This window comes from Monodelphis domestica, chromosome 6 (assembly GCF_027887165.1).
Source record: "Monodelphis domestica isolate mMonDom1 chromosome 6, mMonDom1.pri, whole genome shotgun sequence".
In the NCBI taxonomy this organism is placed as follows: Eukaryota; Metazoa; Chordata; class Mammalia; order Didelphimorphia; family Didelphidae; genus Monodelphis; species Monodelphis domestica.
This window is the reverse complement of record NC_077232.1, coordinates 218,809,933-218,834,945: the sequence shown is the minus strand read 5'-3', so window position 1 is coordinate 218,834,945 and position 25,013 is coordinate 218,809,933. Positions and strand designations below refer to the sequence as shown.

General features: G+C 33.6%; 1 protein-coding gene across 2 annotated transcripts in view; it reads left to right on the top strand.

Moving 5' to 3' along the window:
• Nucleotides 1–25,013, top strand: part of GLRA3 (glycine receptor alpha 3) — a 303,344-nt gene that overhangs the window by 133,022 nt on the left and 145,309 nt on the right. For both annotated transcript variants that reach the window (XM_007496097.3, XM_056802930.1), the window contains exons 2-3: nt 967–1,094; nt 19,474–19,541. In XM_007496097.3, the coding sequence (XP_007496159.2) occupies nt 967–1,094; nt 19,474–19,541 (196 nt within the window). The remainder of the gene's footprint in view (nt 1–966; nt 1,095–19,473; nt 19,542–25,013) is intronic.

Genomic DNA, 25,013 nt, shown 5'->3' with positions numbered 1-25,013 from the left:
TGAATGACTCTGGAAGGCTAGAAAGAGATTGAGGTAGAAGTCATATATTTCCTATCTGGAAAAATTGTATAAGTGAAACAAGAAAAAATAAATATTAATAAGACCAAAATTTGGGTGAGTATTCCTTGGCATAGATTTTCATCATACAATATCTACTTGTACAGACAATGATTATAGCACTTTCCTTTCTTGACACAAATGATTTCTGAATTTGATTAATAATGCAGTGGTTTTGAGACAGAAGAACAAAAGTTTGTTGATATAGTCCAATGTATGACTAACTTGGGAAGTATTCTGCCTTGAGAAAAAAATATAATTATATGTTCCTTGAGGGGCAATAAGGTTACAATTGAGATAATTTCACAAAGCTGGAATAAATGAAGAAAAAGAAAAATAATATTTTCTGCATAAATGAACTTTTAAAATTAGATAATTATTTCATTGACATAGGCTTTTATGGTTTCTTTGTTATCTATAGTATACTATATCTTGGTTCCTCAATAATTACATAGGTGTTGTTTAATTTTTATTAAAATACATTGTATTTTAATTTATTTAAGTCTGATTATTTGATGAGTTTTGCTCTGACTTTGAAGTGATTGCCAGGGTATGATTTAGTTGAGCATGTCTCAAAATATATTACATACACTGGGAATACAAATTCCATTTTAAAAATGATACAAATAATTTTCTTTCTAAAATATTACTTAGTTCTCTATTTTATGTGTGGAAATGGGATCTGTACAAACTGAGAAGGTAGAACTTCAAAATAAAGCCTTATCGTGTAAATCTCACAATCCTAACAGTTTTGCTTAATGAAAATCCCTCTATGTGTATATCTCAGTTTGTTTAACTGGTCTATAGATATTTTCATTTCTAAAGGAATTTTAATAACCTTACTGGTTCTTCATTTCTATAACCACAATTTCCTATTTCATGAAATACGGATCTTTTTTTTTTTAATAGTTTGGTCGCCACAAAGGAGACTGACAGTGCAAGATCACGTAGTACACCAATGTCACCATCTGATTTTTTGGATAAACTAATGGGCAGGACATCGGGCTATGATGCAAGAATCAGACCCAATTTTAAAGGTAATTGTTCTGCCTACTATGTAGTTGAATTTGACATATTTCTACAAAGTAATGTTTCTTAGAGTTCTGCTCCCCACTCCCAAAAAAACAATAAATATAAAACAGAAAAATTATTTGTGCTGAATTTACAAATCTTTTGAGGAACATCCTTTTCAGCAGGGATGCCTCAGTAATGGGGGAAATGTACAACTATGTACATTTTTCCATTTACATTGATTTTTTTCTCTCTCTTTTAAGTCCCTTTGTCACTCATTTTGACACTTAATCATAAGAAAATAGACGTAGACAGAAAAGAACCTCAGAGATCATATAGCCAAGCCTCCTTATTTTATAGATAAATGAGACCCAAGAAAATTAACAATTTTGATAAGTTCACAAATCTAGGAATTAGGGAAGCTGGAATCATATACCATTTTATATGGCAGCTAGATAGATAGAGTTGTGCCTTGAGTCAGGAAGATGAGAGTTCAAATCTGGCCTCAGGCATTTACTACCTCTGTGATCTTGGTTGAGTGACAATTTCTATTTACCTCACTTTCTTCAACGTAAATGGGGTTAATAATGGAACTTACCTCCCAGGATTCTTATAAAGATCAAATGAGATAAAAAACTTTTAAACATTTTAGCACAGTGCCTGGCACCTAGAGGATGTTTAATAAATGCATATTCCCTCTGTCTCTCCCAAAAAGTCAATCTTGGACTGGACTGAAAAGTTAGGACTGCAAGTTCTTTGAGTACACAGAGCATGTCCTAAAGATCTCTCAGATTCCTCCCAATGTGTTACATAGTATGTATACATAGTGTACTAGTGGGGAAATCAAGAAGGAACCAAAATATTGACAGACACTTGGGAAAGAGGGAATAGATAAAAGGTAGCACCACTTCTTCCTCCCCTTCCCCAGGTAGAGCTGTTTAACTATGGAGATAGATCTGACTAGAGCTGACGAGTAAGTGAAAATCCCTTTCAGTCTCTTTCATCTTAGTTGATGTATTTTGTAATCCTCCCCCCTCCCCAGCACATTGAAGATGATTAAGTCTTCAGTAGAACCAAAATATCTATTTATTGGATAAAAGGGTTGAGGTATAAGGAGGGTAGAGGAAACAGGAAGTCCCTGACTCTTTCCCCTCTACAGGTTTTAGGAGTTTGTAACAGGAGTATAGGACTACATCCCAGACTATTTTAATGTTTTGGTGAGGTCAAGATATTGATATTTCTTGTCTCAGAGATATGGTTGGTATAAATCTTCTTCAGAATAGGCTCTTGCCTTCCCTTAAGGGAAAAATCTCTATCCTAATAATATCATTGATGAATGGACTGGGTCTTCTGTTTCTCAGCAAAGGATTAATGGTTATATGCTGTCTTCTCAGTAAGGATTTTCTTCCTTCTCTCTTCAAGCCAAAGAGAGAAAAAGTACCAAAAAGTTCTCAGCTGCTCCAACTTTAACTTGACTGGAATGTTCCATCCCATCCCCCAAATGGCAACAGGATTCCATCTCATCTTTTTATGAGACAGCTTTTCAAATCTAGTCTTTTTCCATTCATTTTGGACATTTCCCTCTTTCACAATAGTAAGCTTTCAGTAAATACTTGTAGGGAAAATGGATAAATAAAGAAAATATAAAAGTAAAAGAAATTTCATTATCCTTGCCAAATCTTTTCCCAGAGTTTCTATCATGCAAAACAGTTACTTTCTTCTAATTGAAGTATGATTAATGTAAAGGGAATCAGCAGCAAGAAAGAACTGAAAATACAAGAAATGTAAAGGTGTTGCAACTAGATGAATAAAATTCTCATGTATTTCTAAATATACTTAGTTTTTTTAAGTTGTGGGTATACTGCTTTAGTTCATTTTGCTTCCTTCACTTGTTGCTGAAATGCATAGCAAGGAACCACTAAGTTCAAGCTAATAGGAAATAACCCTTCATCCAAGTGAAACTTGGAAGTGAAACAAATTCCCCTTCTGGATCTCTAGGTCTTCCTCTCTAAACTTAAGGCTTAGCAGTTCAATTTAGAAAAAAAAAAATCAGTATAATATGGATAATATGCATTGGTAATCATTTGCTCAGACCACAGGATAGAAAAATGCTGATGTACTTCTGGAACTTGTTATCTCTTTAAAAAGAAAATGAAGTGGCTTTGGTTTTGTTTTAGAAATGTTGTGAACACGTTGATTTTTTTTACCCCCAAGAACAATACATTTTGTAACTAGATTAAATAGTATTGTCAGTTGGACTATGTGCCTTGTAAATGTGTGTCTATACACAGAAAATTTGAACAACTTGAAAGACTTCAGTTAGGAGAAATACTGTACATCAATCTATGCATAAATGGCAGCTTATTTCTTGAGCCATTCACTGTCTAGTTTCTGTTTTTGTAGAAAATTTTGATATTGATTGGTTCACAGATGAAGCTTCACAGAAGAAGAACAAGCAAAGTAGACTCCTTGTGTTGCTTCTCTAATTTGGAAAACCAGGAACATCATTTTATAATCTTTGGAAAGTAAAAAGGAAAAGAACTTTTTAAACTTTGCTCTTTTAAAAAAGGTATTTAAAAATACAAGTGGTGAGAGTAAGATAACTCATTAGACTGAGAGCCAGGTCTAGAGATGGGAGGCCTTAGGTTCAAATGTGGCCTCAGATACTTCCTAGCTTTGTGACCCTGGGCAAGTCATTTAACCCCCATTACTTAGCCCTTACCACTCTTCTGACTTGGAAACAATACACAGTATTGATTCTAAGGTGAAAGATAAAGGTTTAAATAAAAATACAAATGCATTAAACTCTTATTGGATCAATTGCTTTGAGAGATTTTCCAAGAAAAATTCTGGTAGGTTTTTCAATAGAAATTTTGTCCAAACATTTATACTACTTTGTTTAGCAAAAATGGCTTGACTTCATTATTGCTAACCTGCCAATGATGTTTATAAAATATACGTATTTATCAATATTTAAGAACTAACATCCTGAAAAGGTCCCTAAATTTTATCTTCTACCAAAAATAATTCTCCATATATGGATGTTTTCTTCAATATTTGGCAAACTCACTAATCTATAGAGTCAGTAATGTATGCAAAAGTAGAGGAATTTATTTTGACTCCTTACAGCCCTGTAATTCAATATCTGGAGAATTAATTAAGGTATAATGTCAATCAAATCCCTTGTTTGAAAGTCGTTATGAATATCCTATGGATAGAAAAAAATACTCTTCACCTTACACACAATCTTCTGGGTACAAGCTCATTAATCTGTTATTTGGGCATCTAGACTAGGCAAACCTACCAGAGTTTGGTATCCAATTATATTGTTTCAACTGCTATATAATACATCATGGAGGTTTTCTAGTCTAAGCCTTGAAACCCTACATGAATCCCACCATTATTGATGGTCACATAGATCATCTTCATCAGCCAAAACATTGGAGAATGTATTGCCAAATAACTCAAGGTAGTCTATCAATAGATAATTGTAATTTTTTAAATATTCTTCCTTACAGTAAACATGAATGGTGCCTCTTTTTAATTTATATGCATTGGTTCTACAGAAATGGACATAATAATTCCCTATTTTCTAGAATAAGTTTTCACATATGTGAAGATACCATAGCCTTCCTAGTCCATGTTTCCCATGGTTGTTCCTCTCTAGTCTTCATTTACTTCACCTATTTATAATATGCAAGTTTTAAAACTTTTTTATGCTGATTACCTTACCCTTTTATAATCATTTGACTATACACCCATAATATATCCAGCTAACTCCTCATAAATTTTGCATTTCTTTAAACTTCATAACCCCAACTTGAGCAATAGGTAAGCTCAGACCTACATAATATTTATAAGTAAACATAATATTCCTTATGTATCCTTGTAATCCCATTTTAGTATCTCAGTTCTTATTCCCAAAGTCTCCTATTCCCTATTATGCCACTTCTTTCTTTACTAAAATGTCCTTTTGTACAGAGTCTCATACTTCAGTACCCCTGAGCTATCTCTACCTGATTAAAAAAAAACTCTTTGATCTCTTCCCAAGTTCTTGGAGAGCCATTTGGATAAGTTAGGTCAAATTTTCTTAAATGTCCCTTCTACATAATGTCTATGTTTAAAATTGACATAGAAAATAATTATGGAATTTAGGTACCATTGACAGATTTTTAAATTATCTTAGACTACTCAACCTATGCAATTCAGTTAGTCCTTGTGGTAGGCTATGATGTGAACTTGGGATTTCCCAAAATATATTATATGTAATTGGGAATAAAATTCCCATGAAAAACTGACCTGAGTATGTTTTTCTTCTAAAACATAAAAAATACACTAAGCTTACATCAAAAATACTCATTAGAAGGAGCAATTCATTTGGAGAAAAGGCTTAGTTCCTTCTATTTTGCGAAATCATTTTGTTGGTTTTCCTGGATCTAAGAAGTATATACCATGAAATACCTTAGTCTAACATTTAATGTTTTCCTCAACATACTCTGGCTCCCACGTCTTCTCCACCCCAAAGTATTTTGGGAAAAGACATTTTAGTTAATGAAACTAGGCAAGAGAATCATCTAGTTTTAGAAGGGGAAAAACTGATACACAGCACCCTCTGATGGTCATAATGAGTCACTGCACCATGCTCTGTATTACAAGGGTGGATAACTAGCTCATTAGGCTTTAAATTATGAGCTGTTACCTAATTGACGAAACGCGGACTGAGAAAGATGAAATGACTGCTCAGAATCAAACAAATGATAAATATTAGTTCATTGAGAGCAGTCCCAGGCCCTGAATTACTTGAAAAAATATGCAAGATGCTTTAGTACTTCATTCTATTTGCAATCAAGGTTGCTATTAATTGTTCTGAGGGAGTGCATATACTAAATATCCACAATGCTCCTCAGAGTTCTAAATCACTACATCTTTCTGAGATCTGAATTCAGCTCCAAAAGGATAGGAGGGGTGGAAATCAATAACTTGGTTTGGGTGTGGGTTGATCTATGGAAGTAGTTTTAAGAAGAACATAGATAGAGATGCCCAATTTTCTTGTCTTTTCTAAAAGTAATCTAGGAAGCAGGAAAGGAGACTCCTTATTTCCATTACCTAGTTCCTAATTTAATCCACAGGAATACCAGGTAAAGATAATTTTGTCTTGGTGCGATAGGATTTCTTAATTCTCTACTGGAAAAATAAAAATTAATATGTTCATATTTCTACTTTCCCAATGTAACCTTAGCCTTTTCTTTCATACTTTTGCATCTCAAAACCAATTTGCTTTTTACAACTCTACAGGGTAGGTTTCAATCTCTTTTAAACTGTGCCCTATTGACTCTGCCTATGATCATTGTAGGTACTGTTTTAGGCTAAACAATGAGGGCCACATTTTAATGGTTGTATTTTTCAATCTTATTTGAAACTATCATATTTAAATGGTTTACTAATATTAATCATTAGTTATTAGTTGTATATAGGTCATATGTGTGAGAAAACATATAACTCCCCATTACTTTTATATATCCATATGAATAAATATATACAAATATATGAATGTATGTCTGGAGATGAACACCTCCATCCACATGTTGACAACTTTACTGTATTTCAGGCTTGAAAAAAATGACCAAATAAACAGCTACATGTGTGCTAGCCTAAGAGACCCACATGTTTAAAATGGCTGTCACACATCACAGCATCAAAAGCCCTTGAGCTGTATACCATAGCTCCATTTCAGTACAATCACAATTATGTCAGATTTTGCATTTTTCTCTCACTCTTGCTCTATTTCCTTTATTCAGTGTTGAAAATCATAACCCTGTGTACAAATCCCCAGATTCTTGGAACTAAAGAACACAAAATTGCCTTTATAATGACAGCTGTCTGCTATCACTATGTACTAAATTAATTTCTTCATAACTTTTAATTCCCATCTCTTCTACACTCTACCAATTCAACTTCCTTTGTAGAACCTGTAAAGGGAGAAAAAAAGAATCACACTTATGTATCCCCATGGCAAAAGTGTGAAGTACTGGAACTGTCCTTACCCTGATTTCTCTGAGTTTACCAGCCTCTCTTTAACAGCTAACTATCATTTGAAGCTAAATCTTATGTCATTGTCTAAGTATACAATGTTTATATTTCTTTATTAAAAATCAGTGTGATCAAGCTTTATTTTCACCTTGCAAACCTTCACCTCTGACACAGGCTGTCAATTTTCAGGGGAATCATACCTCTTTCCAATGAATTTAAATTGTCCATACCATTCTCCTCCTAAATGAGGGTAACACGAAAGAGATACTAAGTCATGCTTCTTTACAAATACATAACCCAAGTTGAACCTCAAAGTCAGCCAACTTCCTTTATTTCCTATCAGTGAATTAATCAAACTGTCCTTGCTCTCCTAAGGCTATAGCTTGTTTCCACTTTGAAATTGCTCTTTACACAGATCCCAGAAACCTGAATCATCAATTCCAAGCTTCCTTTAAATGTGTACAATATCTTTTTCTTCACTCATTCTCTTATACAAGCTGTAATAATCACCCTCTCTATCCATAAATGCAGCAGATTATGTCAGTTTATCCCTTCTCTTTCCTATTTACATTTATGGTGTTCCTCTTTTAATTTTCTTTTTTTTTACTGATCCTTTCACATGCTTTGATGCCAATTTCTTCTTCCCAATGTCACAAAGGAGGTCCTTCAGGGCTCCTACCTGGGTTACCATACCATCCTATGCTTGTCAGTTATTCCAAGGACATTTTTCTGATCTTGCTTCTTCATTATTATAATCATCATTTTTAGAACCTTTACTCTGAAATGAACATTTTGAGTGCCACCAATCTGATTATATCATGTTATTCCAAAATCCATATACAAATAATCTATTCAGCAAACATTTATCAAGAGCATCCAATGTGTCAGTGTTGTGCTAGCATCTATGTACACAATGATAAAAATGAAAATGTTTTTATGTTCAATGGTCTTACATTCTACTGGGGAAAGACATTTAATTCATGAGTAAATAAAGATGTGTGTAGGACTACTAATTTGAGGTATTAGGAAAGGATACTTGATGGAAAGGATACTTGAGATGATTCACAAAGAGAACTAGAGGTTCCAATTTGCAGAGGTGAGAAGTGAGAGAATTCTAGGTATTACGAGGAGAATCTGTGCAATGTCCAAAATGTCATTTTCAAGGAAAATCAAGAAGGTATTTGGGAAAAGCACTGAATGTATGTGAGAGTCTGAGATGAAATCAGTCCTAGAAATAGAGACAAAGGAAAGTGAGATTAATAAGTAGATGATAGAGCATTTTTTAAGTTCTTACTATATGTCAAGTACTTTACTAATTGCAATATATAAAAATCTGAGTAAACATGATAGTCTATGACTTCAAGGGATTTCTATTCTAAAGAGGGAAGAGAATATATAAAGCATATTTGCAAAAGAAAATGGGTGTGTATGCACAGTGGTGTCATGTCTTAAAGCAGAGGGGTTCATGGCCATAAAGTAGGGTAGAGCTCTGGAAAGAGAACAATATGAAAATTATGCTCTCATTGTCTGCTAAAGGTCATATTGCAAAAGGCTTTCAGTGTCTAAAGGAAGAGTTTGTTATTTTATTCTAGAGTCAAGAGTCACTGAAGTTTATTGAATATCAGAGTGACACCATCACACCTGCTTTAGGAATATTAATTTGGCAGTCATGGAAGATATATTGAAAAGGGAAGAGGCTGAAGATATGAAACTTAAATTCAGTTTACTGCAATAGTTTGGGTAAGAAGCTAATAAAGGCCTAAACTCAGGGTTTGTGGTATGAGAAAGAAGAGGCCCAATTTAAGTGATGTTGTCAATATACAATGATGAACATGGGGATAGATGATTGGAGACAAAAAGTGAAAGTAAAAACTCCTCCAGAATTTTGAACTTGTTGACTGTAAACATGATTATAACCATGACAAAAATATCAAAGTTAGGGAGAGGGGTGAGTTTAGAGGAAAAATATAATGATTTTTTTAAACATGTTGGATTTGATAAGCCCTATGAAAATAAGACAAACAGATACCAGAAAGCAATTAGAGATGCAGGACTGGAGGTTAGAAGAGAAATGATGGCTGCATATATACTCTAAAGAGTCATGTACATAGGGATGATAGTTGAACTCATTGGAGCTTAATGGGATTATCAAGAGAGAACATCTTTTGAATGAAGAGAAGAAAAAAGACCTAGAAAAAAAAAAGCCTAAGATATAAACATATATAATTAACAGGAGATGCAGAGAACCAAGACTGAGAAGGATCTTAAAATGCCAAATAATTTGATCAGAATTTCCCTGCAATTTGAAATTTTTATCTGATTCTAAAGTTAGAAAATATGCAACAATTTTAATTACATTAATTAACAAATTAAGCTATATAAAATATCTATTTTACATCATAAATATGTTGTCATGTTACTTTCTGTTATTTTTTTGTTGGTAGTGTATTTTTCTAATATGATTTTTTGTTTCTTTTTGCTATAGACATGTCCATCAAATAGCTTCCTAATATAAAAGGAAACCTTATATTACTAATGTATAGTCCTTTCCTTTGTTCTCCTCTAAATGGTTTTAATAATGTTCTTGTTATGATGACTTTAAGGATGATTTTGTAGAGAATAACCATGAGAAAATGTGTTGCTAAAACATTTAAATTTATTATCATTTGCCTCTAAGTCCAATTGTGGCTAAATGGGCAAATAATTCAAAATAGAAATTCTATTATATGGATGCTAATACATTTATGTGCTATTTTTATAAATCATCTAATGAACCAAATAGTTTGAACAGTTTCTTTCCTGGCATGGAAAATAGTGGATTGGCCAGGGACCACTAAACTGGTTCCTCTTCCGTAGCCAAAATGAAACATTTACTATCTTCACTGAGCTGAACCTCACAGGGACTTTTTTAATGATCTGGTTTGCTTAAAAGACAGTGGCCAAATTATTTCCTACAAATCTACCCAAAATAAAAGCCCCAACACAGTACAAAAATCTGAGCCAAAACACTGTATATACTTATTCTGTGTATACTTGAATATGCAGAGAGACAGAATCATGTACCATACAGAAAAATTAGTGCTAAACCAGTACCAGAACCCTGCAGTGTGCTAAGGATTAATGTGAAGCTCACCATTGGCTGCATGATGGGGGTTAAAACAATTTTACTGTACTTGATACTTCACTTCTGTCTGCATATCTACTCATATTTTCTCTTGATCTCTTCAAGTTATATAGCTAACTAGAGAAATGGCCTGAAAGATAGATGGATAGATGGATGAAACTAGGTGGTTCAGTAGCTAAAGCCCTGGGCTTCGACCTTGGAAGAAATGAGTTAAAATCCAATCACATACTTAATAACTGTATAGCCTTCAGCCTGCCACAAAGTAGCCTGTAAATGTGCTTAATAGTAACAGTAATAGTAGTAGTAGACACACAGCAATAGTAGCAGTAGCAGTAGTAGTAGTAGTAGCAGTAGCAGTAGTAGTAGTAGTAGTAGTAGTAGTAGTATCATTTTCATTACTGCTTTTACATATATGTAACTATGTATCCATAAAGGATCCAGAAGGAACAGTTAGGTGGTGTAGTAGAGAGATTGCCAAGCCTGGAGTCAAGAAGATATTTTCCTTGACCCTGAATGAATCTAACTCTCTTTGCCTCAGGTTCCTCATCTGTAAGATGACCTAGAGAAGAAAATAGCAAACCACTCCACTATCTTTGCCAAGAAAATCCCAATGGGTCATGAAAAGTCAGACATGACTGAAAAACTACTGATCCACAACTGTAATATGCATAAATAAACATGCATATTGTTGTTCATCCTTTATTGTGAAGAGGACTCATGATATAGCAAGATATTGACTTTACTTACTCATGAATAGGATTAAAGTGGGGCAGAGTTGTACAGAGTTGTCAGCCTGACTCTCTCTTCAAGACATGCATATATATATATATACATATATATATGTATATATATATATATGAATTGCATGAGTGCACATGCATATATGCCATGTGCCTATATCTATCTGTATAGATATATATTAATCTGCATTTGTATGCATATAAATATGAGTGTGTTATACACATACATAGATATTCTCCTTTCTCAGATAAACTACTAGAAAGAGCAGTCTACAATCCTGCTTTCACTTCTTTACCAAAATTCTTTCTCTCAAATTCTTGTACTATGGCTCATCTGTTTGTAAAGTGTTTAGTATGATGTCTGGCACCAAGTTAAGCACTCAGTAATACTTGCTCATTTTGCTTCCCTTCCCTCCTAACACCCTGCTAAAACTATCTTCTATGAAACCATCAGTGACTTATTAATAACACCAATGTCGTTTCTTTCATCTTCATTGTCCTTCACTTATTTGATATTTTGGTCATCCTTTTCTTTCTGATTATCCCTTTCTCTCTTCAATGAACTTCTAAGAAGCTGCCTTTCCTCATTCTCCTCTCCATCTGACTGCTCCTTCTCAGTCTATTTCACCAATTCACCTATTTTCTTCTGTCCAATAACTGTGGATTCCCTCAATGTTCTATCTTTGGCATTGTTTTCTTTCTCTCTGAACTCTATTTTTTTTTACCTCATAAACTCATCAGGGAATAGTCTTAGAACTGAAGGGGACCTTTAAATGTCATCTAGTCCAACTCCCTTATTTACAGATGAGAAAAGCACAAACTAAAGTGATTATTTCAGGATCATATAGATTCTAAGGGCCAAAGCCAGGATAAATGTTCTAATGTGTAATTAAATTTTTCCCCCTTGTCCATTCTCTTGACCTTTATGAAAATGTCTCCCAAATTAATATATATATCCATGTTCTCACTCAATTATCCTGCTATATTTCTATTCATTCATTCAAAATCATTACTGTATATCCATTTGGAAAATCTGCAAAGATGTGATCTGAATTTATAACATTACAATTTAGTTGATTCAGAAGAAATGAAATTGCCTGACAAAGAGTAGTTATCAATGTCTTATTGCCTATTTAGGAACAGGTCTCCTGTGGAGTGTCCTATGGGTGTGTACTTAACCCTGTCCAATTTATATATTTTTAAGTTGTCTTGCATTAAAGGATAGATGACATTCCTTCCTCTCAGCTTTCCTTTTCCTATTTATTATCTCACTATCCATCCCCCAGTAACACAGGTTCACAATCTTCAAATCATGTTTGATTTTGTCCTCTTACTCTCCATATCTGTAGTTTCTTCATTCTATCTTGCCAATATCTCTCTCTTCTGCTTTCTCCTCTCTACTACCTTTGACTTCACTCTAGTTTAGTTCATGATCATCTACATCATAATAGCTTCCTTGTAAGAGCCAGCCACTGGGCTATTCTTTTTATTCTGTTCTTTTCTTGCTTAAATACTTCAATTTCTTTAGTTTTGGCACTTGCTTCACTGAATCATATTAGTAGAACAGTTGTTTAGTTGACAAAAAAAGACAACAAAAACAAATAACTTTGTACTAGTTAGTCAGTCTAGTGATGAGCATCCCTGTGTCTAGTCTTTGGATACCTAACAATAGTAATAATAATAATATTTATATAATGATCACTAAATTCTGTGCATTATGCAAAATCCTTTATAATTATAATTGAATTTGATCCTAACAAAAATCATGGGAGGTAGGTCCTCATTTTACAGATGAGGAAACTGAGGCAAAAAGTTTTTTCACTTATTCCGAAGTCACACACAAGAAAGTGTCTGATGCTAGATTTAAACTCAAGTCTTCATGAATCTAGGCACACAGCTTTATTACTGTGTCTAGATTCAAAGATTTTCCAAGTTGGCAGAACTGGCCCAATTGTGTAGTCCACTTTTATATCCTTCAAAAATTCAGGGTCACTTCCATAACACTATGAGGCACTGGAGGAGCACTTTAGTGGAAGTCCACGCTTCTTCACATGGCTGTCAAAGTAATTGCCTTCAGATGAAAGTAAAATCTCCCTATTGCCACTAGGGAAAAAAAAGACTCCTTAAACTGACATGCAAGGCCCACAATAATCTTTCTGCAGAGTCTCTTTCTTGCTATATGTCAGTGCTTCCATTAGGATACTCGGTTCTAACCAAGCTTTCTTTTCCTCAAACTTGTTCTGCATTCCCTGTCTCCTTTCAAAGTAGGGCACCCATTTCTGAAGTCTCAATATTCATGGTCTAAGCCCTAGAAGGCCTCTTGAGAAGTTCCAGAGTTCAGCCCATGGCAGTGGGTCTACCCCTAGTGGCAGTCTTTTCTGCTTTCACTTTTATGGGGGGGCAAGAGAGAGTGAAAAGTATATAGACAATAAAGTCAAGGAGCAGGAGTGAGAAAATGTGTGTGTGTCTGTGTGTGTAAAGGATAAAATGTTCATTTATATCTGTGGTTTCAGCCATCTTTGGCAAGTGTTGAAACAGATCCCTTAATGATACTACTGTATTTGTGCAGTCAGTTCATTATACATAAAGCAAAATTTCATTTCATTTCTACTGGTTGAAATTATCTTCTCTCAAGGCCCATCTCAGGGACCACTTATTCCCTGATTCCTTCACTTTATAGCTCATACACTAGACCTAAAGCTAGAAAATACCTCAAAGGCCATCCTTTCTAACCACTCACTTTATAGATTAGACAACTGAGGCTTAGTTGAATTAAATGTCTTACCTAAGTAACAGGGACAATAAATGGCAAAGGGAAGATTCCTAGTGAAGTCCTCTGACTCCAAGTTCAACATTCTTTCCACTGAGAGGCAATCTCTTCCATATTCTATTAATCATCTTCAGATTTTTATGGAGTACATTGTTTCAATATTATTTTTGCCCTTCTTACACCCTATGTATTTTTATTTTTTGTCTGAATGTTTTATATTTCCTTGCTTCATTGTAGAATATAAGCTCCTTGAGGACAGGCACTATGTCACTTTTCATCATCCATTTCTACGATAATGTTGTTTAGATGGGACTCATTAAAATATTTGGTGAATTTCTGAATTGACTTTGCTTGTTTAAAATATCACATTTCTGCTTTATATTTGGAAAACAAAATAAAAAAGAAGCTGAGAGCAATTTTGCAAGAATGATCAACTGTGAAAGACTTCCCTACTGTGAGCAAAACGATCCCAGTGGACCCATGATGAGAAATAATATATACCTCCAGAGAGAGCTTAGGCTCTCTGAGAGCAGATTGAAGCATACTTTCTTTTTTCTTGATTTTTATAGGCATTTTTAGTAACATAGCTAATAAGGAAATATATTTTTCATGACTCCACATTTTATATCAGATTGCCTACCTTCTTAAAGAGTAGGAGAGGATAAAAAAAGACAGAATTTGGAACCCAATTTTTTAAATTAATGTTAAAATTTTACATGTAATTGGGAAATATTTAGAGATTTTAAAATATATTTTAGAAAAGAGGTTGAAAATGGCCTTTATTTTCTATTATATCTTAGATACTATAAGCTGCTTCATCATCTCTGACTGCATTTTCTGTCTGTGAACATACTGCACCCCCAAAATAAGAATGAAGTATCTTAGTAGCCTATGATTTGCCTAGGAATGTCTCTTACCATTTTATACCTATTTTAAGCTAAGATATATCATATAAAATCAATCAGATGACATGTTCATAGAGAATTATCTAATTTAGTCCCTTCATTTTCTGCACAAGAAAAATAAGGCCTAAACAAGAATAACTTCTCTATGGTCACAAAGCCCTTTAGTAACAGTTAAGGCTAGGATTTTGGTCTCTAAATCACACATTGAAATGTTTTCAATATTTGCTTAGTTAGTAGAATTTAAAATAAAGTTGCCCTTACTTAATGCCTGGAGTCAATCCACTAAACAGATTGCCTCAGTTATTTTTTTTTATTATTTTTTCCTAGAATACTATCTTTTCTCTAGTTTTGTGACAGTACTCTCTTCCCAGTCTCCTTTTCAAGCTCTTTTAAGAACTCCTTTTTATATCATGGCTTATAATTGTGGATATTCTCAAAACACTCTACTGAGCCCTTCACTTCTTTGTATATTCATTCTGATTTAATTAGTTTATCAGACTTCATGGACACAGTTATCTCTTTGTCGATGACTCCCAGTTTTATACATCTAGTCTTGAGTTGTTGAATCTTGCAGTACCTCCCAAATACATCAAATTGGATGTCTTATGAACATCTCAAATTCAACATTTCTAAGAAAGATTTCATTGTCTTTCCACCCAAACTCACCTATCATTTGAACCTCTTTATTTTTAGTGAGAAAATCACCATTTATTTAGACTCAATTATTTGCAACTTGTGTTTCTTGATTCTTTACTCTGGCTGACCATCAGATCCTTACCTATCAGATCTTACCATGTCTACCTCCACAACAGAGCCCATCCATCCCCTTTCCACTACATTACCATCTAATTCAGTCCCTTATAACCTCTTACACTGACCAATTTTCTCAATTGGCTACAATATCTCCATTTTAATACATCCTCCCTATGTAAAGCAGAGGAAGTGATTTTTCTTAAGTGTAGGTATGACTATGTTATTGCCCTTCTCAATAAACCTAGTTGCTACTTAATGCCATAGAATAAAGATTAATTTATTTGCTTGACGTTTATTTTTTGAGATATGCTGCTTTTATTTGAAAGAGCAAATTACCAGAACACGTAAATTCAAAGTTTAAACTTAAGCATTATTTCTCCATAACAACACTATGAGGTAGATGATCCACAAAGTAATAAATGATTTGGTATTTTGTTTCTTGTTGCAGTAATTTAGATTCAATACACAAAAGTTGAAATGATGGTGGCTGTGACATTTGGCTATTGGGCAGTCTTTGGTAAACCATCTTGTTCCCAGATAATGGATTGATTCATTATCTACTCCTGGGAAACTCTGTGTCCTCCCTTTGATTTGTGTGATTTTTACCCTGAACCATGGGAGTTAGGGCTTGATTTCAAACACTGATTAAAATGAGAAGAATTTAACTTGTTTGGAGGTTTTAAATACATTTAATTTAAAATCTCCTTACAGCCATCGCTAGAATTGAATGCAATGAATACAAGATTCACACATTTTAAAATGTTGAATTTTTTTTCTTTTTCAACATAATATTACAAAGCTTAAAATGCTAAAAATTGTGACCAAATACTTTTATCCAGAATATTTAAATAAAACTGATATTTATCAGAATTGTAAGAATTTGGAGTGGAGTTACAGCATATCTACTGAAAATTTCCTCCACAAATTCCTTACCATCTCAGAAGAGGAGAAGAGACAATTAGGATCTTATAACTTCAGAAAACATGTTAAAATTTATTACATGTAATTGGGAAAAAATAAAATGATATTAAAATTTTTTCCTCCTTTCACAGGCTCACTTTTGTACCATGTCACATTTATGCTTGATTTGAAGGACTCCAGAAACCTTTAGTTTAATAAATGTAGGTATAGCATAAATTCTCATAGCTACTGTTCTCTTGTCTGAGTGACTGAAGTAGGAATAAGGTTTTTGTAAATATTAGTAAGAAAGTACCTAGTCCATTTTCTGCTTAAAACTCACATCTAAATTATCCCATAAGAATGAAGACATTATTAAAACACTTCCAGAGATATATTCTTGTCTTTTACTCCAAATGGTATTACCTCTAAATTCTTTTTTACCTACACAGAACATAGTACATGTCATTGTCTTCCAGCACAAAAAAAACTGAAATAAGATGATAATTATTAACATTTTAGAGTCAGTAACAAGTTGATGTCTAATTGCCAGGGACATTAAAATGAGAGACGAGATTTTCTGATTGTTTCTTTCTTGGTGCCAAGGAACATATTACACACAGTAGGGGCTCAATAAATGTTCAACAATAAGGTTAAGTTTTTAGCAGATGTCATCACTGATACATTAGGAACTAGCTGTCACCTTCATACTATTACCTTGACAAATCTCATTACAGAACAATGCCAGATTAAGTCGACTGAGAAATTGTAAGAGCACATGTCAACCCTCAGGAAAGGCAATTTTTCTCACTTTGTCACCTCATCAATATGTAATGAATCCCAGGCTTGAACTGAATGAAGCAGCAGCTTCTCCTCTGGTAATGGTTATGATTAGCTGAAAGTATATAGTTGTCAATTCATGAGAGTTGGCTTTAATTCCTATTAGATTCACCCAACTTCCATAATTTAGCCACTTCATACAGCTTTATGGATTCAAATTTCCTTATCCAATTTCTATTATGTGATTGATTATCCTTTGACAAGATCAGGCTATTGATTAAAGTATTATTATTATTAACAGTAAGTGTTTTGGTTGAGAAGAAATATATAGGTTTTGTTCATTCAGTAGACATTTATTGAGTGCTTACTATTTGTAAGGTATTGCACTAGGCTATGAAATTTGGAATTGATTAAAAGTTATTTCATGTAAGCCAGTGTATGAACTAAATAACTTCTGTGCAAGGTTAAAAGTTCTCTTAGCTTTAGTTAATAAAAGCAGTTATTCTGGAATGGGAAAGCAAAATTGTGTTGCAAATACACAAAACATAGTCAATACTAAATGATACTGACTTTAAAATTTTATGTAACATTTTGCTATAACAAGAAACTTACCCAGTATAGTATTTATACTTCATTGTATAGGAAGGCAGTGGATAAACTGAATGTTCAATAACTTTCTCCACCACCAACTTTTTTAATTTTGAGGGACAGAAAGTTAAGATATAAAAATACTCCTTTTCACTTAATCTCCCCATATAGTCATTTTTTCAAAAGCTATTATTTTATAGCTAGTTATTGGACAGAGACATTGCTATGGATGGCTATAAATCTAGTTTTAATATTACAACCTCCACGACACTGATATGGTTCCAGTAATCAAAATTTCTTAAGGTGCTCTTGAACCTGTAATATGATTGTCAGGATGAATATTTTGTTCTGCATTTCTTAAAAGTGGATATATATATATATATATATATATATATATATAGCAATATAGCAATGAAAGCAAAGCTGATCACAACTGCCACAAGGACTTGGTCACTTACTCCTTCTATAACTGAATCATCCAGTTTCAAACTTGGAATTTGAGATTGACATTCGACCACTCCAGTTCCACCACCAGGAGTGGCAGCCACCTGCCCACACCACTTCCCCATCCTTGAGGCCCCAGCAAATCAATGAAAAGGCCCAGGGAAGAAGCCAGTCAGGGTCCCCACCTATTTTTTTGACTTTTAAAGTTATTCAAGACCACCCTCCACCATTTAATTAAATTAAAGACCACCAAGACCATTTAATAAAGTTTTCTAGCTTTATTAAATATCACTCACCTTGATGTATGCTTTGGAGTCACACAAAACTGCCTTCATTAATGTTTTTCATACACAATTCTGTCTCAGTGCTATTGTACTGGACATCCTCCATGTTTAGAATGCATTTTTCAAGACTCAAATTAGTACCTGGCATATAATAGGTGCTTTTTGTTTTTTTTGTTGTTGTTATTCAATCATATCCAATACTTTATGACTTAATTTAAGTTTTCTTGGCAAAGAAGAATGTACTGGTTTTCCATTTTCTTCTCTAGCTCATTTTACAAATAACAAATTGAGATTAAAATAGTTAAATGACTTGGCCATGGTCACACATCTAGTCTGAGGTCAAAACTTCCTAATTCGAGGACTGGTACTTTATTAACTGTACCACTTCTCTGCCCAGGAGATGCTTGATAAATGCTTTTATGAAACATTGCAAAATGAGTATTTTTGAAAGACCTAAGAGTTCTGGTCAATACAATAAATAACCACGATTCAAAGAGAATAATGAGAAAGAATATTATTAATATCTTGACAGAAATGTAATGGAATAAAAATGTAGAATGAGACATGTTTTTGGACATGGACAATACGAGAGCTTGTTTTGCTTTATTAATCAGATTTTTACAAATGTTTAGTTTTCTTTTTCTTTTGACATGCAATAGGAGAAAACTGTTTGCTAAATGAAAAAATACAATGTATTTTAAAAATGTTCATTGACTTAAAACTTCACTACAAATTTGATGAACAAATGTTTACTTAACTAACTTATTAATGTCAACAATATTTTTATTATTAAAAGACTTACCACATCAGTGAATAACATATATTTGCAAGTACTGATGTCAGTTTGCCTTCACAGAGAGTTTATGCATTTAAATGCTTTTTTCACAGCTACCCTATTTGGAAGAAAGCTACCATTACTATGATCCGCATAGTAAGGATAATGAAACTGTCCTTCAGAGAGGTCAATAGTGTATGTAATTCAAAGTCTCTCAACAGAGCATTCATTTAACCCCAGATCTACTGGCTGAATGCCCAGGGAAATTTCCTCTATGACTTATTACCCTGTATTGCTTTTGATTGTTTTTTCCAGGCCCTCCAGTTAACGTCACATGCAACATATTCATAAACAGCTTCGGATCCATTGCAGAGACAACAATGGTAAGTCATTTTATACTGTGAAATATTTCAACTTGGAGTCATTTATGATAGATTAATAGTCAGCTCTCAGATAAATACGTATGTGGTTTTGTAGGCACCTGATGCCCAAAATTGTTGTGAGGATAAAATAATACTTTTAAGTGCTTTGTAAACCTTAGCTGCTAATTATTATTTGGTATGATTTGAGGGGAGACTTCAAAGTTTTAATTTTTTTCATGATTAATACTGTGGTACATATATATACAATTAATATATGTTGCAATGACTCTTTTGAAAATTATGTTCATATCACTTGACCACATATCGGTGGTACAATGATTCATGGTATACATTAATATTACACTTAAATTGAAACTATTTTAAAGAATAATTATGAATACAGTGAAAACTGATCTTTTCAGGAAACTAATTCTATGACCTATTTCTTAAAACCACAAAAAATGCATTAAATTTTAATATTCCAAATTAAAGTCTCTCTATATATATGTATATATATATATATATATATATATATATATAAAGTTGCATATGATTTTCAGTGATAATATGGAATTAGGAAGCTAGAGTTTATATTTTTGGTATGTATATCTATCTATCTATCTATCTATGTATTTAAAAGAGGAACAACTATTATGTACCCAAAACTATTATGCAATGTCTTATTCTAAAGATTATATTGTATCTATGAGCTTACTTTGGCAAAAATCAATAAAACTTTGACCTATTCTGAGTTGCTGCAACAAAATTTCACAAAATTATATCAGAACCAATGCTTTCTATATAAAATATATTGACATAGATGAAAGTGTTCTTTAAGAATCTGGTTATAATATTACCTGAATATAATAAAAATTCAAGAACTATTTTATGTATAATAGAATATCCTAAATATTTAAATTCTAATATTTAAAACAATGTTGAAATTGTAAAACTAATATTGCAATAAAATGAATATCTAAGTTTATAATATCAGAAAAATAAGACATAAATAATTATATTCTAGAAAAAGATATATAAATTTTCCTTTTTAAATTCAATATCTTAGTATTGAAACAGAATAAATGTATGACTAACTTGCCTTTCTGTCCCTAATTATTTCTCTCTATATCTAGGACTTTGTCTACCTTGGATTATGGCTATTCTTTCCTAAAAGATAAATTTTGAAATTAACTCTGAGTAGCAACAAGTTTGTGATTACCACTTAGGGGCTTCTGTTGGTCTCAGAGCATGTAGTTGTCTGTTGTCATTGTTGGCTAGCAAGTGGCACAGTGGACAGAATGCTGGACCAAATGTGTGACCTTGGACAAATCATTTAACTGTTTGCCACAGTCCCTCTTCTGTAAAGTAAGATGGAAAAAGAAATTGCAAATGGACTCAAATATCCTTGCCCCCCCCAAAAAAATGAAGTCATAAGTTATTGGACATTCCTGAAAAGATTAAACAACAAGAAGACACAAGGTTGCAATTGCTACTTAGAAACTTCTGTTGCATATATATTCTGTTGTATATATAACAGGATACAATCTCCTATTGTTCTCTACCTCAAATATTACCAAGGGACTAAAAACTAGTGAGTCCACCATAGATTATGAAGACTCTATTGATTAATTTATTTATTGTTTTCCAATAATGGTGTTACATTATACTGAGCCATTCATACTCCCTTGACTATTTTCCTGTGGGACTAAGACCTAAGAGTAGTTCTTTACCAAGATGACTGAGGTTTATAAGTAGTCTTTTATGGGCATGAAGTTCTCTCTCTCTTTTTTTTTTTGCTTTGTGAAGAAAACTGAAATACTTAGATATTGGACCTCTACTCATAATCTTGTTGGTATTCTCTATTCCCTACCCAAAGGAGTTTTATTTAACTTTGCAAACATGAACAGCAATTGTTGGATGATATGGATGGAATGAGTTCTTTGAGAGGATGGTGGTAAGGTTGAAGGTGAAGGAGCCATTGAATGATCAGCAGAGTTACTGCCTTTATGCTTTCACTATTTACCTGGCATTGTACACAGACATAGCATGCATAGCATAGAATATTCTTCTATTCTCTTCCTTAAAAGCATTACATTTGATTGCTTTTACATAAGAATGCAATCAAATATAATGGAAAGAATGTGAAGGAATAAATATAATTTTTCAGTCATTCTCCAATAAGTGAACTCTCACTTTGTGTTCAGCTTATTGCTACCATGAAATGTTGTTATGGATATTTGATAACATTTATTCTCCTTTTTCTACCTCTGACATTCCTTGGTTTAAATCATTAGGACAAAGAGTATGAATGGATACTTAAATGAATTTCCCTTGCACATTCAAAATTGATACTCAGAATGATTAGACCAGATAAGTTCTGCCAAGAGAGATATTAGTGTCTGTACTATCACAGCCCCTCCAACCTTGCTCCCATTTATCATCATCATTGACATTTAGAGGTAGATAGAAGGTAGAGGGAAAAGAGTAGAAAGAAGGTAGAAATGATTTTAGATTCAGGAGGACATGAGTTCAAATCCATACCCAAAGACAATCTGTGTGATATTGAGCAAGTTATTTAAGTTCTTAAGTAGCAAGTCTTAGTTTCATAATCTGTAAAAATTGCAATGACAATAGCAACTAGTAGTTACAAGGATAAAATAAGTTCATTAAAGTGCCATGCTAGCCTTAACTGTTCTTATCTTAAATATTATAAATTCAAAGTTGTTTTACTTTCATATTTTTATGATTGGATTTTTTAATTATAACTTTATGATTGGAAAACATGGAGCATGTTTTCAATTGGTATACTTTTCCATTATTCTTTTGAAAATCTTGCTCATATCTAGTGTAGAATGGTATGGAGTTGTACACTTATTCCAGTCTCCTGTATATTTATATAGTAGACTTTTGTCAAAGATATTAAATGCAAATTTTCCCCACATTATAATTTCAATTATTATCTTATCTTTATTTTTTAATTTTTATAATTTTTTCTAACTATGAAACAGATTAAATATTTTGTCTTTTTATGCCCTTTGTTTTTAAATTTTATTTAATTAATTAATTTAGAATATTTTTCCATGGGTACATGATTCATATTCTTTCCCTCCCCTCTTGTGTACCCCCTCCTAGTGCCAACAAGCAATTCCACTGATATGTCCTTTAATTTTTGTTAAGAATTCTTTAGGCAGTATATATATACATATTTGTCAAAATCCATCATATATTAATAAGAATTCAAGGTCCACAGACTTTTATTAAACCCCTGAAATATATTTATGAAATGCTCAGATCATAAAGATTATCCCGGGCTCCTTCTGACAGAAATTTTGTGATTAGTTTCAAATAGAACAAAAAGGAATTTGATCTGTAACAAAAACCAATGAAAATTTATGGTCTTTTTATTTCTTGGCAATGAAAAGGTTTTTATTTCTGCCTTCATATCAGTGGTTAATTAGTTGTTTTAAAAATCTGGTCTTGAGGGAAAAGTCAAGATGGAGGCTTAGAGGCAGCAAAAGTTCAGAACTCTGAAAACACTTCCTAACCAATTAATAACAAAATGCTCTTAGGGGACTGAACATCAAATCTAAAAACAGGACAAAGCTAAGAAACTCTCCTGCTGGACTCAACTTAAAAGGTATTACCCCCCAAAAGCCTGAATTTGAGAATACTCAGGTTTAAGGGGAAACAAGAAGGAAGGTCCCAGGACCCCTTGCCCACCCACAGTATTGAACCTCCAACAGTGACTGGAATCTCTGGGCTCTAGTCTGGAGGGAGTAACTTGTGGGCAAGGCTGTGCCAGGCTCAGGGCTCAAAATATGGGTATATGGGAGGCATCTGTAGAAGAAGCAGAGAGGAGTCAGTCTAGTCACAGCAGCAGAGATATTCCATTTTGCCCCCCTCCCTTCCCGAGGTTTTGGCCACAGGACACATCCACCTCCACAAGTTCAACTCAGCTGGGCTTAATCTCATAAAGCCTACAGAGAGCAGGAAAATTCAAGCTCCAACACCCCTCCCCACAGACTGCTCTAAGTGCCTTGCTAAGCTCCAAAGGTGACAGATGACAGAAAAGCCCAAACCCACAGATCCAGCACACGATGAGAGGAGCAAGAGTACAGGCAACTACAGGGGGGAAAGAAGGGGCAAATATGAGCAAGCAAGAGAAAAAGAAAAAATAAATTAAAATAGACAGCTTCTATCCAGGCAATGAAAAATGAGCAAATATAACAAATGAAGATCAAGGACCACCAAGCAAAAACACAGAATCTCCAGAAAATTTGACACAGATTTTGGTACAACTCAAAATACAATTCAAAGCACAATTGAGGGAGGCTGAAGACAACTGGGAAAAGAACATAAAAAGCAAGATAAGTCATCTGGAAACAGAGGCACTTGAACAAAAATGAGAAAATAGTGTCTTGAAAGCCAAAATTAATCAGCTTGAAAATGAGGCTGAGGAGATGAAAGATGAGGCAAAGAAGATGAAAGATGACCTCCAAAGAAAAACAGACCAGAAGGAAAAGGATGACCAAAACACCAGGGAATAAATCGAGTCTTTAAACCCAGAATACAACAATTAGAAGCAAGTGACTTCACAAGGCAGCAGGACACTATAAAACAAAATCAAAAGGATGAAAAAATTGAGGAAAATATGAAGCGTCTCATTCACAAAACAGAAATTTAGAAAATTGTTTCAGGAGAGACAACGTAAGAATCATTGATCTACCAGAGGACGATGACAAAAGAAAAAGCCTGGACATCATCCTACAGGAAATTATCCAAGAAAACTGCCCTAACTTTCTAGAACAATGGGGAAAAGTAGAAACTGAAAGAATCCACAGATCACCTCCTGTACTTAATCCCCAACTAACAACACCCAGGAATGTTATACACAAATAATTCAAGAACTCCTAGACCAAGGAAAAATTAGTACAAACTGCTAAGAAGAAGTCATTCAGATACCGTGGAACTACAGTCAAGATAACACAGGATCTGACTGCATCTAAACTGAAGGACCAAAAGGTATGGAATATGACCTCCAGGAAAGCTAGGGAACTTGGTCTACAACCAAGAATCAACTATCCAGCAAAATGGACTGTATTCGTACAGGGGGGAGGGAGGGAATTATGGTCATTTAATAAAATAGAAGAATTCCAAGTATTTGTTTAAAAAAAGAGGTTAATACTAAGAGAAATGGGAAAAGAAACAAAATGGGGCACATTTATATGTCACAAAGAAGCACATGGTGGGAAGGGGGAGAACACCAATACACTGGAAGGGTAAAGAGGTTGGAAATATGAAATACTCAATTCCTATGTGCATTGAATTTGACTCAAAGAGGGAAGAATAATCAAATACATTGGGGCAGAGAATTGAATTTTCACCCTAAAGGAAAATAGAAGGGGAACAAACAGACTAGTGGGGAGGGAAGCAATACAAAGGAGGGAGATGGTGGGGAAGTAGTTTAAAAAGACTGTAAGGAAAATAAGAGGG